This window comes from Oncorhynchus nerka, linkage group LG5 (assembly GCF_034236695.1).
Source record: "Oncorhynchus nerka isolate Pitt River linkage group LG5, Oner_Uvic_2.0, whole genome shotgun sequence".
Taxonomy (NCBI): Eukaryota; Metazoa; Chordata; class Actinopteri; order Salmoniformes; family Salmonidae; genus Oncorhynchus; species Oncorhynchus nerka.
The window spans coordinates 53,426,121-53,445,398 of record NC_088400.1 but is presented as its reverse complement, the minus strand read 5'-3'; the positions used below and the strand labels follow the sequence as shown (position 1 = coordinate 53,445,398).

Genomic DNA, 19,278 nt, shown 5'->3' with positions numbered 1-19,278 from the left:
CTGAATGGTGGCAGCCAGGCAGTGTAGTGGATGTGTCAGGTATCAGAAGCTCAGACCAGGCGAGTGATAGCCTTTCCCTCAGAACTCACTGCATTTCACTGTTTAAAATTACATTTATTTGACAGGGACAATTCACATTCCACAACATTTCAGTAAATATGCCAGATTTAGCTAGCAGGCTAGTTTCCATCTGTTGTCACTTGAACTCTAGAAGGTCACCTTTTTAAGAAGTGATTCTGAGAGGTCCTTATCGGGTGGGCCTAAATAGCTGCCTGGGTCTCCTCTCCGGCCAGAGCCACTTGATGTGAGTTCTGAGGGAAAGGCTATCACTCGCCTGGTCTGAGCTTCTGATACCTGGCACATCCACTACACTGTCTGGCTGCCACCATTCAGCTCAGCTGGGCTAGAGACACAGAGGATCACAGAGGCTCTTAACAGCACAAGGATGGCTCAATCTGGATTTGGCTCAGCGGGAGAGGATTGATTCAGATTGATTCAGCCAAAACTCAGAACGGCCTTGGTGTGGACAATTGTCTGCCTGCTTCATGTTGATGCAGCCAATCACCAAGCAGTGTTTTCCTCTGAGTGTTGGCGTAGCGCGTTAGCTGTCCCTCTGCTGAAATGCAATCATGCTGGTAGATGGAGGAAGTGAAGGGGGGGGGGGGGGGGGATGAAAGGCCAGGTGCCAGGCTCCTGAGATCTGGCTGGCTCTCTTCTCGTCTCCACCTAGCTGGCTGCCGTTGAAAGGTGTGGATGTTGCTTTTGGCATTGGCCGCAAGTTGGGCCTTCTGTGAGATTTGTAGCGAGTAGGCTGTTGTTTTTGAGACTCTGCCGGGCCGGGCCGTAAGTGCGGACAGAAAAGCCCTTTTCTGCCTCAGAATGGCCCATCTCTTTGTCTTCTTATCGATCGCATCATGCCCGACCTAGGACAGACGACTGCCGACAATGGACAGAGGGCTAGGGTTTCAGTGATGCCGCACGGGACAATGACACCGCTGCCTCCCTGTGCACGACAACCCTAATGCATCATGGCAGAGCTAAGGCAGGATTATAATAGCGCTTACAATTTCACCTTGCAGACTGCTGCTGTCACAGAGAGTGCTTCTCTCTCTGAGGAAGGGATACTACTCTCCCTGAACAGTTGACTATCAAAGACCCTCTGGGAATGTTGTCGTTCAACATAATGTAGCCTTTGACATAACATGGATGAGTCATGTCACTGCCATGTCATATAGACGTTGGCGAATCTGAGTTTTTGTGCCGAAATGTTGGGCCAACTGTCTAGCCCTGCTTTGGATTAGACATGATCTGAGGTCTACTAGTGGTGAGTGCAGAGGCTGTGTGTTTTCCTCTCACAGAGTGCACCGCTCTGTGTTCTGGGAGCTTCTGTCTCCTCCAGAAACACTCATACATCACCCACCGACCGACGGACGCTATCCAATCCGATGTCTCTCTCTTAAACAAATCAAAGTCCAGTTCTCCGCCGCTCTCCGCCTCCCAAGAACATGGTGCCTCTTCCGGAGGCTATAGGGTTACGGAATATTCAGATAGACACGTGTTGTGTAGAACATTAAATGGTTGTCTGTCAGATTTGTTGGCTCTATTCATTCTTATTCTATCTGCAAAGTTTAGAGCTTTTCACCTCCATGACTACACCACAGCTTTCTGTGCGTGCTCCTATAGACTTTGACTAGGGTTATTGTGTACAATGCAAACCCCAGACCTGCCAGTGCTAAGTATGTCTTGGCTCAGTAGTCAGGGGCAGGTAGGACAAATATGTTGACCACTAAAGACCTCCCGGTTCAATGGCAGTAATAAGATTTGCTTGACAAAGAACGTCTCTACTGGGACGCAGCATCTGAGGCCTGGCAATTACAGGATCTCCAATGCACTTTCTCTCAGGTTGGTAATGCTGTACTGTATTGGCAGTGTCGACTGCATTATGGCCTACACCGGTCCAAATATGAGTGAGTCCTATCGCATTAAAAAATGTGCATTCAAAGTTTTACATTTTCATTGGACCTTGACACAAAACCGCCACAAAGTAAGCTGACACATTCTTCAAATATTTGTTTGAGTCCCAACCATGGATCAGTTTTTACATTTTTTAATTTCACCTTTATTTAACCAGGTAGGCAAGTTTTTTACAGTAGCGACCTGGCCAAGATAAAGCAAAGCAGTTTGACACATACAGCAACACAGAGTTACACATGGAGTAAAACAAACATACAGTCAATAATACTGTAGAAAAATAAGTCCATATACAATGTGAGGCAGGTAAAGGCAAAAAAAGGCCATGGTGGCGAAGTAAATACAATATAGCAAGTAAAACACTGGAATGGTTGATTTGCAGTGGAAGAATGTGCAAAGTAGAGAGAAATAATGGGGTGCAAAGGAGCAAAATAAATACACTAGGGAAAGAGCTAGTTGTTTGGGCTAAATTATAGATGGGTTATGTACAGGTGCAGTAATCTGTGAGCTGCTCTGACAGCTGGTGCTTAAAGCTAGTGAGGGAGATAAGTGTTTCCAGTTCCAGAGATTTTTGTAGTTTGTTCCAGTCATTGGCAGCAGAGAACTAGAAGGAGAGGCGGCCAAAGGAAGAATTGGTTTTGGGGGTGACCAGAGAGATATACCTGCTGGAGCGCGTGCTACAGGTGGGTGCTGCTATGGTGACCAGCGGGACTTTTCCTAGCAGGGTCTTGTAGATGACCTGGAGCCAGTGGGTTTGGCGACGAGTATGAAGCGAGGGCCAGCCAACGAGAGCGTACAGGTCTCAGTGGTGGGTAGTATATGGGGCTTTGGTGACAAAACGGATGGCACTGTGATAGACTGCATCCAATTTATTGAGTAGGGTATTAGAGACTATTTTTTTAAATGACATCACCGAAGTCGAGGATTGGTAGGATGGTCAGTTTTACAAGGGTATGTTTGGCAGCATGAGTGAAGGATGCTTTGTTGCGAAATAGGAAGCCAATTCTAGATTTAACTTTGGATTGGAGATGTTTGATGTGAGTCCGGAAGGAGAGTTTACAGTCTAACCAGACACCTAGGTATTTGTAGTTGTCCACATATTCTAAGTCAGAGCCGTCCAGATTAGTGATGTTGGACAAGCGGGCAGGTGCAGGCAGCGATCGGATGAAGAGCATGCATTTAGTTTTACTTGTATTTAAGAGCAATTGGAGGCCACGGAAGGAGAGTTGTATGGCATTGAAGCTCGCCTGGAGGGTTGTTAACACAGTGTCCAAAGAAGGGCCAGAAGTATACAGAATGGTGTCGTCTGCGTAGAGGTGGATCAGAGACTCACCAGCAGCAAGAGCGACATCATTGATGTATACAGAGAAGAGAGTCGGTCCAAGAATTGAACCCTGTGGCACCCCCATAGACTGCCAGAAGCCCGGACAACAGACCGTCCAATTTGACACACTGAACTCTATCAGAGAAGTAGTTGGTGAACCAGGCGAGGCAATCATTTGAGAAACCAAGGCTGTCGAGTCTGCCGATGAGGATGTGGTGATTGACAGAGTCGAAAGCCTTGGCCACTTCAATGAATACGGCTGCACAGTATTGCTTCTTATCGATGGTGGTTAAGATATCGTTTAGGACCTTGAGCATGGCTGAGGTGCACCCATGACCAGCTCTGAAACCAGATTGCATAGCGGAGAAGGTATGGTGGGATTCGAAATGGTCGGTAATCTGTTTGTTTGTTGACTTGGCTTTCGAATACCTTTAGAAAGGCAGGGTAGGCTAGATATAGGTCTGTAGCAGTTTGGATCAAGAGTGTTCCCCCCATTGAAGAGGGGGATGACCGCAGCTGCTTTCCATTCTTTGGGAATGTCAGACAACATGAGAGGTTGAACAGGCTAGTAATAGGGGTGGCAATTTTAGAAAGAAAGGGTCCAGATTGTCTAGCCTGGCTGATTTGTAGGGGTCCAGATTTTGCAGCTCTTTCAGAACATCAGCTGACTGGATTTGGGAGAAGGAGAAATGGGGAAGGCTTGGGCGAGTTGCTGTGGGGGGTGCAGTGCTGTTGACCGGGTGAGGGGTAGCCAGGTGGAAAGCATGTCCAGCCGTAGAAAAATGCTTATTGAAATTCTCAATTTTAGTGGATTTATCGGTGGTGACAATGTTTCCTATCTTCAGTGCAGTGGGCAGCTGGGAGGAGGTGTTCTAATTCTCCATGGACTTTAGTGTCCCAGAACTGTTTTGAGTTTGTGTTGCAGGAAGCAAATTTCTTGTTGAAAAAGCTAGCCTTGGCTTTTCTAACTGCCTGTGTATATTGGTTTCTAGCTTCCCTGAAAAGTTGCATATCACGGTGGCTGTACAATGCTAATGCAGAACACCATAGGATGTTTTTGTGTTGGTTAAGGGCAGTAAAGGTCTGGAGAGAACCAATGGCTATATCTGTCCTGGTTCTAAATTTCTTGAATGGGGCATGCTTATTTAAGATGGTGAGGAAGGCATTTAAAAAAAAAAAAAACAGGTATCCTCTACTGACGGGATGAGATCAATATCCTTCCAGGATACCCCGGCCAGGTCGACTAGAAAGGCCTGCTCGCTGAAGTGTTTCAGAGAGCATTTGACAGTGATGAGGGGAGGTCGTTTGACTGCTGACCCATTATGGATGCAGGCAATGAGGCAGTGATCGCTGAGATCTTGGTTGTAAACAGCAGAGGTGTATTTAGAGGGCAAGTTGGTTAGGATGATATCTATGAGGATGCCTGTGTTTACAGCTTTGGGGTGGTACCTGGTAGGTTCATTGATCATTTGTGTGAGATTGAGGGCAATCAAGCTTAGATTGTAGGATGGCTGGGGTGTTAAGCATGCTCCAGTTTAGGTCGCCTAGCAGCACGAGCTCTGAAGGGCAATCAGTTCACATATGGTGTCCAGGGCACAGCTGGGGGCAGAGGGTGGTCTATAGCAGGCGGCAACGGTGAGAGACTTGTTTTTAGAGAGGTGGATTTTTAAAAGTAGAAGTTCAAATTGTTTACCTATGATGAAAATTACAGGCCTCTCATCTTTTTAAGTGGGAGAACTTGCACAATTGGTGGCTAAGGCGGGTTGCAGGACAGTGTTTTGAAGTTGAGTTTTTGTAAAAGAAAATATATAAAAGATATGCGAAGAAAGGTGTGTGTGTGTATATATATGTATATATACATACTGGACAAGATGAGGACAAAGGACGTCTGACTGCTATGCCATCTTGGGAGAAAAAAAAGATCATGCGGATATGGATTGTTTATTATATGTTTCGAGTTCCTGTTTGAGACTCTGACCTCGTGCACATTTGAGCGTGTGTGTCGTGTGTGCATCAGAAAACACTTCATAGCTTGGCGCATTGACTACCTTGACAGCCTGACATTGTGAGAGGCACTTCTTCACTGTAACACCTGACCTCTTTTCCATTAATACACAGTACGACATGCTACACGGGCTGACATTTGGAGGATGTGGCAGGAACATGTCTGGCAAGCCGTGTTGAGAGGGTCAGGCTCAGGAACTGACTGGTGGGTGTGTGTAGACAGTGAGAACTGGGTTAGGACCGCCAGCCACTGAAGCCAGTGCTGTGTGTGGGTATGTATCTGTGTCTGGTTGGGTTCAAACCCGGGTCTCCTGCAAACGTGTCATCTCTCTGAGGTAAAGTCTAGGCTTCTGGTCTCATCCAAATTGCAAACAAAGTTACTCATCACACCAGCGTGGTTCATCGAACCACCTCTGTTACATGCACCACCGCCCTCTCACCAGCTTGTGAATAAGGACGGGTGCCTCGGTGCCATCACACCTCATCTACCACCCTGCTCAGGGCCACTCGCAGAGAACAGCACTGACATTTCCAAGCTTTCACTGCAGTTGGGTTTTAGTCAAATTGGTTTGGCAATTGCACAGTGAAATGTAAAGGCATCGGTACTTGGTAACCGACACCACGCAGAGGTAGGCAAGAGAAAAGGCTTTTGAACAAGGAGTAGGCTAGATAGTCTTGCTTTTTGAATAAATTGCCCCACTACAAAGCAAGATTGCTATCTTAGGAGCCAGAAAGGACATTTGTATTCTGAATCATTTCCATGAGCTTTTGAATTTCCTTATCTCCTCTGGAAGTGAGATAAAACCTGCTCTGTCTTCCACCTGCATGACAGCATAATGGAAAACATTCTAGCATGTTTTTGAGTGCACTGCTGAACGTTTCTAGGCTTTTCCTGGAACAGGCTGCGAACAGATCCAGTTGGAAACAACTCATGGATGTGCGTCCCAAATGGCACCCTTTTCTCTACATAGTGCACTACTGCGGGCCCAGGTCAAAAGTAGTGCACTATAAAGGGTGACATTGGGGTTACAGCCCAGGAAGGCCTCTGCTTTGCATCAGTCCAGATTTAGCAAACCATTTGCAGTACAACATGCAATGTTTTCTTCCCCTGTCTAGCTCACTTTTTTAGAGCAAGTATTGGAGGTCTCCCCATAGACACTTATTCATATGGAGTGCGGATGAGGATCTAAATGTAAACAAACTGCGAGAGGTTGAGAAATGTGGCCACTCCTCGAAAACGTGTTCTACAGTGCCCTGCCTGATCAAGGCCTGGATTGGATGGGATGGCTGGCTGGCTGGCTGGCTCCAGCAGCCAGGCCATGTGTGCCACTCAGTTTCACTCCTCTCCCTTTCTGTCTCTTTTTCTCTCCTCCGCTGGCTTGTGTTCGACTGTTTGAGCCGTACTGAACGAGGCAACCGTATTCAGGGGGGCGGTAAACAGAGCGCTGCACTGTATTAACTCCCCCCTTTCTAAAACAGATATTTGGGTTTTGTTAGAACTAACAGTGGCTCTGTATACATTCAGAGAGGATCAACATTAGCCTCATCTGGGGCCCTACATTTGTACAGCATGTGTTGTTGTTGAGGCGGTCGCATCTGTTTCTACTCTGGTTCGCGGTGGTAGATTTAACTATTTTTCTTAATTCATCAATGCACTCTCCAACAACCCTAGCTTGGTCCCAGATCTTGTGCTCTCAGTTGACGTGACAATGACCATAGGAATTGGCAAGACCACACAAACAGATCTGGGACCTGGCTAGTCTAACCTCGGTTTAGTGATTGAGTCAGGTCTTAGAGAATGTGCTGATGTTTTTGTTGACAGGAATCATAATAGAGGATTCACTTAAGATAGCCCGATCCCTCTACAGTCAGTAACAAGGCATGATTGTTTCATGCTGGCTGTACACACAGTAACATATTATCATGCAGCCTTGGGAAGGACCAATGTTTTCCTGCATGGATAATGCTATGCAAATATTGTAGCTGCAGTATGAGACATTTGACTACAGGCTAGTCATATTGGTGCTAGCTAGTGTTGCTGGGTGCAGGGTGAAGTTGCACTTCACCCCACTTTTGTCAGTTTAGCATTTTCCCGCCAAAGGTTAAGGTTAGGATTGGGGGGAGGGAAGCTGATCCTTGATCTGTACCTAGGAGAGACTTTACCCCATAGAAGTACAAACAGTCATGTGTTCTCCATCACAGTTCTGATATTTTATGGTCTATATACTTTAAACCAGTTTATGGTCTGCCTTTGTGTGAAGGCACAAAGTCGCCGCCAGCAAAACACTAGAGCTGTAAATGTAAAACCTCTCTTTTGCCTCTGTGCAAATCAGGTCGTTTATGGTGATGCTAGGGGAAAAGTAGTTTATGATGCTGATATTACAGAGCAACCTTTGGAAACATAGGCCTAGGTTTAAATGAATGGGAGCGCGAATGGGTACACCTGTTCTTGCACATTGCACTCTGGCGTTTCCTATATGTACAGATCTAGGATCAGCTTCTCCTCCCCCAATCCTAACCTTAACCATCAGGGCATAAAATGTACTTTTTGGTCCACCAGCCACTGTGGCAAAAAAAGTACACCAACAAAACATACAAAAATGGATTAGCAGGCTTTGTAATGTTTCAAAAACAATAAATGTATTACTAGTAAGACGTAACTAATATGGTGTGTATTGAATATATATATACATACACACACACACACACACACAGTTGAAGTCGGAAGTTTACATACACCTTAGCCAAATACATTTAAGCTCAGTTTTTCACAATTCCTGACATTTAATCCTAGTAAAAATCCTGTCTTAGGTCGGTTAGGATCACCATTTTATTTTAAGAATGTGAAATGTCAGAATAATAGTAGAGAGAATGGTTTCTTTCAGTTTTTATTTATTTCATCACATTCTCAGAGGGTCAGAAGTTTACATTTTGGGTAGTTTCGGGTAGCCTTCCACATCATCCCACAATAAATTGGGTGAATTTTGGCCAATTCCTCCTGACAGAGCTGGTGTAACTGAGTCAGGTTTGTAGGCCTCCTTGCTCGCACACTCTTTTACAGTTCTGCCCACAAATGTTCTATAGGATTGAGGTCAGGGCTTGGTGATGGCCACTCCAATACCTTGACTTTGTTGTCCTTAAGCCTTTTTGCCACAACTTTGGAAGTATGCTTGGGGTCATTGTCCATTTGGAAGACCCATTTGCGACCAAGCTTTAACTGATGTCTTGAGATGTTGCTTCAATATAGCCACATTATATTCCTCCCTCTATTTTGTAAAGTGCACCAGTTGTTCCTGCAGCAAAGCACCCCCACAACATGATGCTGCTACCCCCATGCTTCACAGTTGGGATGGTATTCTTCAGCTTGCAAGCCTCCCCATTTTCCTCCAAACATAACGATGGTCATTATAGCCAAACAGTTCTATTTTTGTTTCATCAGACTAGAGGACATTTCTCAAAAAAGTACAAGCTTTGTCCCCATGTGCAGTTGCAAACCGTAGTCTGGCTTTTTTTATGGCAGTTTTGGAGCACTGGCTTCTTCCTTGCTGAGCACCCTTTCAGGTTATGTCGATATAGGACTCGTTTTAACTGTGGATATAGATACTTTTGTACCGGTTTCCTCCAGCATCTTCACGAGGTCTTTTGCTGTTGTTCTGGGATTGATTTGCACTTTTCGCACCAAAGTACGTTCATCTCTAGGAGACAGAACGCGTCTCCTTCCTGAGCAGTATGACGGCTGCGTGGTTCCATGGAGTTTATAATTGTGTACTATTGTTTGTACAGATGAACGTGGTACCTTCAGGCGTTTGGAAATTGCTTCCAAGGATGAACCAGACTCATGGAGGTCTACAATGTTTTTTCTGAGGTCTTGGCTGGTTTCTTTAGATTTTCCCATGATGTCAAGCAAAGAGGCACTGAGTTTGAAGGTAGGCCTTGAAATACATACACCACCAATTGACTCAAATGATGTCAATTAGCCTATCAGAAGCTTCTAAAGCCGTGACATCATTTTCAGGAATTTTCCAAGCTGTTTAAAGGCACAGTCAACTTAGTGTATGTAAACTTCTGACCCACTGGAATTGTGATACAGTGAATTATAAGTGAAATAATCTGTCTATAAACAATTGGAAAAATGACTTGTCATGCATGAAGTAGACCGACTAACCAAAACTCTAGTTTGTTAACAAGAAATTTGTGGAGAGGTTGAAAAATGAGTTTTAGTGACTCCAACCTAAGTTGGAAACCTCCGATTTCAACTGTATGTATTTATTTATTTATTTATTGTTTTTTACCAAAATACACTACATGACCAAAAGTATGTGGCCACCTGCTCATTGAACATCTCATTCCAAAATCATGGGCATTAATATGGAGTTGGTCCCCCTTTGCTGCTATAACAGCCTCCAGTCTTCTGGGAAGACATTCCACTAGATGTTGGAACATTGCTGCGGAGACACTAATGCCACAAGCATTAGTGAGGTTTGGCACTGATGTTGGGCAATTAGGCCTAGCTCGCAGTCGCCATTCCAATTAATCCCAAAGGTGTTCAATGGGGTTGAGGTCAGGGCTCTTTGCAGGCCAGTTAAGTTCTTCCACACTGATCTTGACAAACCATTTCTGTGTGGACCTTTCTTTGTACACGGGGGCATTGTCATGTTGAAACAGGAAAGGGCCTTCCCCAAACTGTTCCACAAAGTTCAATGCACTGAATTGTCTGGAATGTCATTGTATGTTGTAGTGTTAAGATTTCCCTTCACTGGAACTAAGGGGCCTAGCCCGAACCATTATTCCTACTCCACCAAACGTTACAGTAGGCACTATGCATTCGGGAAGGTAGGGTTCTCCTGGCATTCACCAAACCCAGATTCTGCCAGATGGTGAAGCGTGATTCATCACTCCAGAGAACAGCGTTTCCACTGCTCCAATGGCGGCAAGCTTTACACCACTCCAGCCGACACACATTGCGCATGGTGATCTTAGGTTTGCCTTGTGTGGGGCTGCTCATGAAGCTCCCGACGAACAGTCAGCAACGGGTGTGGCAGAAATGGCTGAATCCACTACTTTTGTGTATATATAGTGTATCACAGAGGAGACAAACATGTCCACCTGCACTTTTAAGGTTACCGTTGTAGTGCAGACTTAAGTCCCTTTTGAGATTGATTCTGACTAGTAGAAGCGTTTCCTTCTCTTTCCTAGTAGTTGACACTACAACATGGAAAAACAACCTAGTTTATGAACAAAACAATGTAAATAGCCAAGAAACCCAAGGACAAAGTCTCACTTCAGCAGACTTTAGTTTCAAGTAAATTAGACAGACTTTTATGGCTGGGCGCAGTGCTTCAAAAAATGTATATTTCACTCAACACCCCAGCCAGGCGATGTTGTAGCGCAAAGTAGAGTAAGCTATATAGGATACGTAGTTCTTTGACTTTGTGTGATTAATTTACAAAGCCCAGTCCCTGACTACCTGAATTCTCAGAAATGTTATCCTCACGATGGTTTCTTCCCTCCGTTGCGGCTTTGTCTCATTAGTAAATATTACATAGCTCTTCTTAATTAATTTGGATCCGGGGAACGTTAGTCATGCTTGGGAGATGATGAAATGATAAATCAAGGCTTTTGGCTGCCACAGGCACTCTGGGAACTGTTGTTATTTACGCTGCTGTGAGACTGAAGTTCTGGTCCTGGTTTCCCAAAATTATCTTAAGCCTAAGTTAATCATTAGAACCATTGAGCTCAAGGCTAAGTTCGTCGTTAGAACCATTGAGGTCACTGAACTTAGCCTTAAGATGCTTTTAGGAAAACAAGCCCTGGTGAGAGCCTGTAGCCGAGAACTAACACACACACGGACACACACCACACACACACTAGAACAGGCATGTTGTTATGTTCTTACACTGTTGTGAAGTCCTGTAGAGAATAAAGACTGTTCTGGATGACTTCTCTGGACTAGAGTCAATCAACAGCAGCCACGCTGGCAGTTTCGCTCCAGGTTTGTCTGGGTGTATATTTTTCCTCCCTGGAAAATCACCCCTGATTATGGTCATCATCCAGCTTCTCCGCTTCCACAACATCCCCTCAAAGTCCACACAGCCTTATTTTTGTGGAATTCCACTTTTTTTCCTCATCACCCCTAGACCTAACTCTTACCTTAAACCCCCAAAACCCTAACCTTAACCCCAAAAACCTAAACCTAAACATTTAAATATAATTTGACCAAATTCAACAACAAAAAGAGTCCTACCTTGTCAAGGCATTATGTGAATTTTTAGGAGATTGGCGTCCTGATAAGGAAAACAAGTGTGTACACACTCTCTCTCTCATACACACACACACACACAGCCCCTCCTCCTGTCACCCCACTGAGAGCCTATAGCTGTTCTGTGGCTGAGAGGGCACTCTCCATTAGCTGCCTCTTGCTTAATTGATGAGGTGTTCAAAAATGTCTTTGCTCGTCACTCGCAGGGAAAAGTACACCCAAAGTTGGCAGAGGAGCTGTGGTCTTGATGGAACAGAAGCGGTGAGAGAGATGCAAAGCGCGGAAAACATTTTTTTAAATATCTTGCCATTATGGATTTGGACCATGGTTGAGTCTGAAATTAGGGCTCTGGTCATAAGTAGTGCACTATATAGTGAATAGGGCACCCCATGTATCTCTCCCACTCTGTAACGGCACCTTTCATTGTTGAGTGGATTCCATGATGCTTCTTCCTTACGTAATGCGTCCAGAAAGTTAAAATGTCGGAAGGTGGGTGATGATGAGCGCAGGACTGTGAGGAAAGGATTGAGATTGAAGGGGGGCTGAGGAAGAGAAGGGGGTGTAACTTGAGCCTGATGTATTTAGTCCAAAGTCCATTTCGGGTTAACCCAAGCTAAACCTGGGTTTAGCTTTATGATCAACTCAGAGAAGCAAAATGACAATGGAGAGAAAATGCCTCCTTCCTCTTTCTACCTTGGATATACAGCACTACTACTGCTAGTAGCTGCCTTCCTTTCTGATTTAGGCTTGTAAAATTCCAGAATTGTATTTTGTGATTGTCTGGGTCTTATATCATCTGTTAATAGTTCCATCTGGATTTCGAGCAAGGGTATAATGGAATGAATTTTTGCAACTCCAACTCTGATCGGATGACATTTTGTACTGGCAAACCATAGAACTCCTCCTCAAAGATCTCCAGTGGTACTGTGTCATTGAGTAGCACCCTCATGTTTCCTTCATTCAGTGGAAGTGGTCTTATGCAATGCTGCTAAATGTGTCATCTCTCCACCATCACCGCCTTAGTTCTCTCTACCTGTCAAGTAGAGGTTTGGTTAGGCTCTCGGGGGCTTATTGGCACGCATTATCAGAAGATTGCAGACGACACAACAGTGGTAGGCCTGATCACCGACAACGACGAGACAGCCTATAGGGAGGAGGTCAGAGACCTGGCCGGGTGGCACCAGAATAACAACCTATCCCTCAACGTAACCAATACTAAGGAGATGATTGTGGACTACAGTAAAAGGAGGACCGAGCACGCCCCCATTCTCATCGACGGGGCTGTAGTGGAGCAGGGTTGAGAGCTTCAAGTTCCTTGGTGTCCGCATCACCAACAAACTAGAATGGTCCAAACACACCAAGAAAGTTGTAAAGAGGGCACGACAAAGCCTATTTCCCCCTCAGGAGTCTGAAAAGATTTGGCATGGGTCCTCAGATCCTCAAAAGGTTCTACAGCTGCCTGGAACTGCAATTGCTCAGCCTCCGACCGCAAGGCACTACAGAGGGTAGTGCGTACGGCCCAGTACTTCACTGGGGCTAAGCTGCCTACACCAGGTGGTGTCAGAGGAAGGCCCTAACAATTGTCAAAGACCCCAGCCACCCCAGTCATAGACTGTTCTCTCTACTACCGCATTGCAAGCGGTACCGGAGTGCCAAGTCTAGGACAAAAAGGCTTCTCAACAGTTTTTACCCCCAAGCCATAAGAATCCTGAACAGGTAATCAAATGGCTACCCGGACCATTTGCATTGTCTGCCCCCCCAACCCCTCTTTTACGCTGCATGTTCCACAGAGTACTATTATGCAAGCGTTGCAGTTGCCGTGACCACAGTGCAGCATGTCAATCCAAATCCTAAACACCGTTGTGTGGTTCATCAGACTAAAGATGCTCATCGGGCTTAAAGATGCTCTGTGAAGAAGGCACAGCATGTGGAGAGCTCTCTTGTTAGGTTTAAATACCACCTCTCTGACATTTGATTATAATGCGGCTATATTTAGCCTGCCACTTGGCGACAGGCAGCTCTTTCTGCTTGATTAAAGCAGCAGCGACTTAAGAAGCCATGTTTTGGCTCTGACACTCTGGCTGGTGAGATCTCAGCCAGTCTCTACTCATATCAGCTGGTCTCATCTCGTCTTGTCCAGAGGAGGAGGGAGATGTGTGTGTGTGTGTGTGTGTGTGGGGACACAGGCTGATGGGCTCAGCATGAGGTCCGCTACTCTCCCCTTCGTCCAGTGGGAGGCTTTTGTTCGAAAGGCTATGATAGAAAATACTTCAATAATAATCTGTCTGCCTCCCCCTATTGTTCTCCTGCTCCTGTTGCCCTGGGAAACCATGGCTAAACCAGAGGCCCTTTCGTCTCAGGCTAGCCGTCTCATGACCACATGACCGTTGTCCATATCTGCATTTATTTCACCTTTGTTTTAACAGGGAGTCATATTAATACCCTGGTCTCTTTTACAAATTAGCACTACAGAAATACACGCATCAAATACGAAATGCAATCAATAAATGGGTGCATGCAAAAACGCATAGCCTGGAATGTCACACACACTGGCTCAGGTGTTGCGTTGTGCATGTTGGATTCCATTACAGTTGGACTGCGCAGAATCACTGCTCGGGCTTACTCATTATGTGATGATTGATTCAACGCCTCCTTCAAACTGATCCCCTCAAACACGCTGATTGACTGTCTCATCTCGTTCAAAGGCTTCTTTTAGCAGATTATGACTGAAACAGGAGAGAGCAGCCTGAAAGGCATCTTTAGGTGCTAGGACCCGCTGGAAGTTGGTGAATAGCAGTGAATGTCCCTCTTCTTATTTGGTTCTCATCGGTGTAGGTTGAAGTATCCGCTAGATGCTGATCTCGGGTCAGTTTGGCATTTACCACACTATGTTTAATGTTAAGTTTGAGGAAGCTCATCCTAGATCTGTACCTAGGTGGAACTTCACCCAGGAGCGTTCTCATTTGTCTATCACCATTGTTTACTGCATCCACCCCTATGCTGTGTATTATATATTGTGTACTCATGGCGAGTATGAAAACAACAAGGCTATTAAAATAGACGAGAGGGCAGCGTCGCAGCATGAGCTCTTTACATCAAGGGTTATTAAAGCCAAAGCGCTGTGTGCATTAAACACATTTTAATCTGTGATTTTGTTTCCTGGAGTAGAGATAACATACTCTGTTATCAGCCTGAGATCCCCTCAGTAACAGATACACACTCCTGACGTGGTCGTATAGAATACCTTTTGCGTGCAGCGATCACATGACATTCTGTTCATTAGAATTCTGATACATTTTCTTCTCTCTCACTGAAATCTCTTTTTGTTTCTTAGTGATTGCTACTCGGTGCAGAAGGAATATATTCTCATTGGTCTATGCGCTGTAGAGTTTTAGTCTAATCTTTAGCCCAAACACTGCGGGTCTCGTCAGAACTCAGAGTTTGAGGCGAGCCGGTCCTGAAGGTTTAATAATGAATCCGGGACTGCTCAATCGCTATAGAACAAAGGGATGTAATTGTGTAATGTTTGGCTCTGTACAAGCCTTTTGGATGCAACATTTTGTCACTCTGTCTGTCTTTGTTATTGGCAAGCTTGGGTCGCAAATGGTAAAAAGCCTGCCTCTTGTTTTCTCTCCATTCTGTGCCAATGCTTTGCTTCTTCAGAACAAATGATCACAGAACAGGTAGTGACTGTTAAGAGATTTTTAACAGGAACCTTGGGATTTTTGTCCAAAACACGTAGTCTGCAAAGGTTCTCTTATTGATATTGAATTTGTTTAAATGCCAGTGCTGATACCGGTAATCCACTCGTGGCCAAGCCACAGACCCAATGGCAATATCCTCTTGTCAGTTTCCCTCGGACTGTGAGAGAGTATCAGCCTTGAATTGATGACGGGGCAATCTGGTCCACCTCTCAGACAGGCCAGTCATTAAAGAGATACTTCTGGATTTTGGCAATGAGGCCCTAGATGCTAGTAGATACCCATAGACTTCCAGTCATTGTGCTATTGCTAGTTAGCATTGGCTCGAGAAACTGCCTCGAACTTCCTTCATACTGGACACAGATGGTATCTACAAGTTCATCTTTCTCTGTCTCCCAAAGTATCCCTTCAAGGTTACCTTCACACCGGCTGTCTCGTCTGGCCTCGTCTCTCTCCTCTCTCTTCTCTTCCCCCCCCCCACTATTCCTGTCCTCTCTCCAATCCTCTGTCCTATTCCCTATGTAGGGCCCATAATGATGATGGGCATGATGACAGCCTTTCAGACAGCCCCCTGAGAAAATAGAGCCCTGTCTGAGCCTGATCACCACCTCTGTCATGTAACAGCCATTTCTTAATGGGACACCTTCTCCCAACCTTGGTGTCTTCATCCTCACAGGAATACGAGGATAACATTTTGTTTTTTTTGTGAAATCTAGAGAAACAAACAGTTTCAACAACAAACAACCCTATTTCCTACATATGGAATAGCACCCAATCATTTTTGGACAAAAAACGATTGAAACGAGTCATCTTTTATTTATGGGAGATGCCATCACATTTTCTTTTTTGCAGTGTGACTGTTCCCAGCACCCCATTCCATTGAAGCCTCTTAGTAGCCCTGGCATATCTAAACTCCACACGTCTGTTGTCGGTGTGAGGCGAGCTTATCTGAACCTGCGTCAGGTATGGAAATCACACCACCGTATGCTCGGCCAGGGGAACAGCATAGCCTCTGTGGCATTGTGTATCTGTTGCGGATGGATGGTACCATGTGGTCACACAAGTTACGCTACCTGTGCTCGTGCTATTGGGAGAGAGCACACATCACATGCGTACATATGTTGTTTCAATTCTGGGCCATGTTCAGTCTCTTCAAAATACCATCACTTCCCTGAGGATACATGGAATTACAGACCCAGTGAAGTCATTGGTTGTTCGGAGCTTTTTGATGTGTAAACCCAAAGTGTGTGAGTGTATTTTTGATGTGTCACACGCATACATGCCTGAGGCAGTGTGTATGTGCACAGGAGTGTGGTTCATTCATGCGTGTGTATTGATCTCTCCGTGTCGTCTTTTTTTCTGTCAGTTCCACACCTGCACGGTTTGCTCCCAACGCTGGTGCCTGACCTTATTGATCCCCTCCTCTCTCTCTCTCCTCTATTTTTCTCTCCTCTCTTTTTCTCTCCTTTCTTTCTGCAGATCTGCTGAACGGCGCTCAGGAGAAATGTGAGCTTCCCCCCATGGATGGCTTCCCTCACTGTGAGGGCAAAGTCAAGGTGAGCGAGACGCACGCACACACCCATGCACCCAATCAAACACGCACCCAATCAAACACACACACACACACGCACCCAATCAAACACACACACACACACACACACACACACACATAGCAACCACCAGCAGCAGCAGTAATCACAGTCCTACAGCCCCAGGCCGGAGTCTGCCCGGAGCAGATACCGTCATATCATAAAAGCCATCTGCTCTGCGGGCTGCTCCCAAGCCTCTACTGGCACCAAGGAAAGGCAGGCATGGCTAGCCGATCACCATTTAAAAGAGCCAAAACAGGGCTCAAACAGGCTCCATAGCGGAAACAGATGAGTTGTTTTGTCCTATTTAGACATTTGAGACAAACGGAGGCTATCTCCTTTCTCTTTTTTTTATGGGATTATTTCAACCACATTACATCTCAAGTGTTTTATTGAGGTTAACTCAGAATGCAGCTTTTCAATGTATTCTGTTGCGCGTGGCCTAAATGTTTCTGCTGATAAAACTGTCGGCTAGTAAAATAACTTCGGACAGTTTATTTTATTCCTCGGGCACTTTTATGGGGTATGGTGGAAATCCCAGCTGTCACAGTGCTATATAATACTGTACATGGTACAAACTTCCTACTGGCAACCTTTTCCATCCTGTTATTGTGCTCTGATGGATAATAATTATTTGAAAAATCTTTCAGAAAGTTTTTAAGCAGGAACAAAAGACAAATTGAAGACTTCTTGCTCCTCCCGATTACAATATACTTCGGAATTCATAAACCCCTGTAGAATACCTTTAAGTCAATTAGCTGCAAATGATGTTTTCAGCTGCCTAGCGTGACACATTCCAGGGGATTTACTTGGGTGGCTGTCAATCTCAGTGGAATTAGTTAGGGCAGTCTCATATAAACCTACACCCACTCTGCATAGCCTAGTCATTCAAAAACAATGGGATGGAAATCCGATTTATATAATCAGATGGAAATTGCAGCGATGGAAAGAGGTAGGCTACTTCCCATATGGCAGCCTATTCCCTATGTAGGGCCCATAATGAATCATTTGAGGCTCAGCCTTAATGTGTCAGTGTTGGAGTGGAACACCATTATTCCTAAACCCAGAATGTGTAAGTGATTGCCATATTCCCCCGTAGCCTTGGCCAAGTCGTAGCCCCACTCTGCTCCTTCACTCTGCTCCTTCACTGGGCTTCAGCAGACTGTTTTGCACATCTCCATCTGTGAACATCTGAAAACACTGTATTTTGCGGTTGAGTCTCGAAAAAACATCAGCCCATTTAACAAAAACACTTTTTCACTTTCAATGCTGTTGACACTTTGCCCAGTCACATTTTTGTCACTGTTTCTTTGCTTATATTACCTGGTTCTTTTTCTTGGATTGATGAGTCCTCACACACACACACAGACATGGGATGGGAGGACTGGCCAAGATGTGGATTGATAGGCTATACTGGTATCTATTGTGTTCAGTCCTGATCAAGTCTCTCCTCCTCTTCCTCAGTGGATGAAGGACATGTGGCGGTCAGACTCATGCTACACTAACTACGGCGTGGACGGCTCCACCTGCTCCTTCTTCATATATCTCAGCGAGGTGAGTGTGTGTGTCCGTGTGTGTGTGTGTGTGTGTCCTTGGTTGTCCACTTATGTTTGTTATGGTATGATCTACTCGTTGACATTCAGTGTTAACAGCCTGGGGGATGTGGAACTCCCCAGCTCTTTACGTATTCACCCATTGCATCTCCACGCGCCCTTGACGACTGAACTATTTACTTGTGAATTATCCTACAGCGTTGCATTTTTTTCTAGGCGTTAATATGGAAACATGTACTGTAGCTATCTGATGACCTTAGCGAGTAGGGTACGCACATGCAAACACTACACTTGAGATGTAAAGCCCATTTATACCGTAGCATTCACAAATAAGGTTTGTCCTCTGGTGGTCAATGAGAAGCTCATTGCTAAGTAGCAATAACCCAACTGTAGTTTGTTTTTAATCAAACTCAAGTCCCTGACTCTTTATGCTGAGTATTCTCTGTCAGATATGGGAGCTGGTCAGATATGGGAGCTTCTAAATGTTGTATCGGTTGAGAGCAGTGCTTGGGGGAAGAACCATGCAATGTACTTTTACTCTACTGAAAAAAACCTGTTTGGAAAGACATGCACCAGATTCATTAAAGGAAAACTCCACCCCAAATCTATATTCTGGTATTTTTTTCATTAGTCCATTATTGACATAGTCCCAAAATGTTTTGTCAGCAATCAAGATGTATACCTTTCATAAAAAGCCAGTATGATGCATTTTGCATCATGATGCAACACTCAGCATCATATGACACGAAATGCATAACACCGGCTGTATTTCTGTATTTAAAAAAAGTTTATATCTTGAGAACTTGATTGCTGACATATAAAACATTTTGGGACTGTGTGTGTGTGTGTGTGTGGGTGGAATTTTCCTTTAAGGGAG

General features: G+C 45.0%; 1 protein-coding gene across 2 annotated transcripts in view; it reads left to right on the top strand.

Moving 5' to 3' along the window:
- Positions 1 to 19,278, top strand: part of LOC115129626 (alpha-1,6-mannosylglycoprotein 6-beta-N-acetylglucosaminyltransferase A-like) — a 103,902-nt gene that overhangs the window by 28,973 nt on the left and 55,651 nt on the right. For both annotated transcript variants that reach the window (XM_029660199.2, XM_029660200.2), the window contains 2 exons: positions 16,739 to 16,815; positions 18,313 to 18,402. In XM_029660199.2, the coding sequence (XP_029516059.1) occupies positions 16,739 to 16,815; positions 18,313 to 18,402 (167 nt within the window). The remainder of the gene's footprint in view (positions 1 to 16,738; positions 16,816 to 18,312; positions 18,403 to 19,278) is intronic.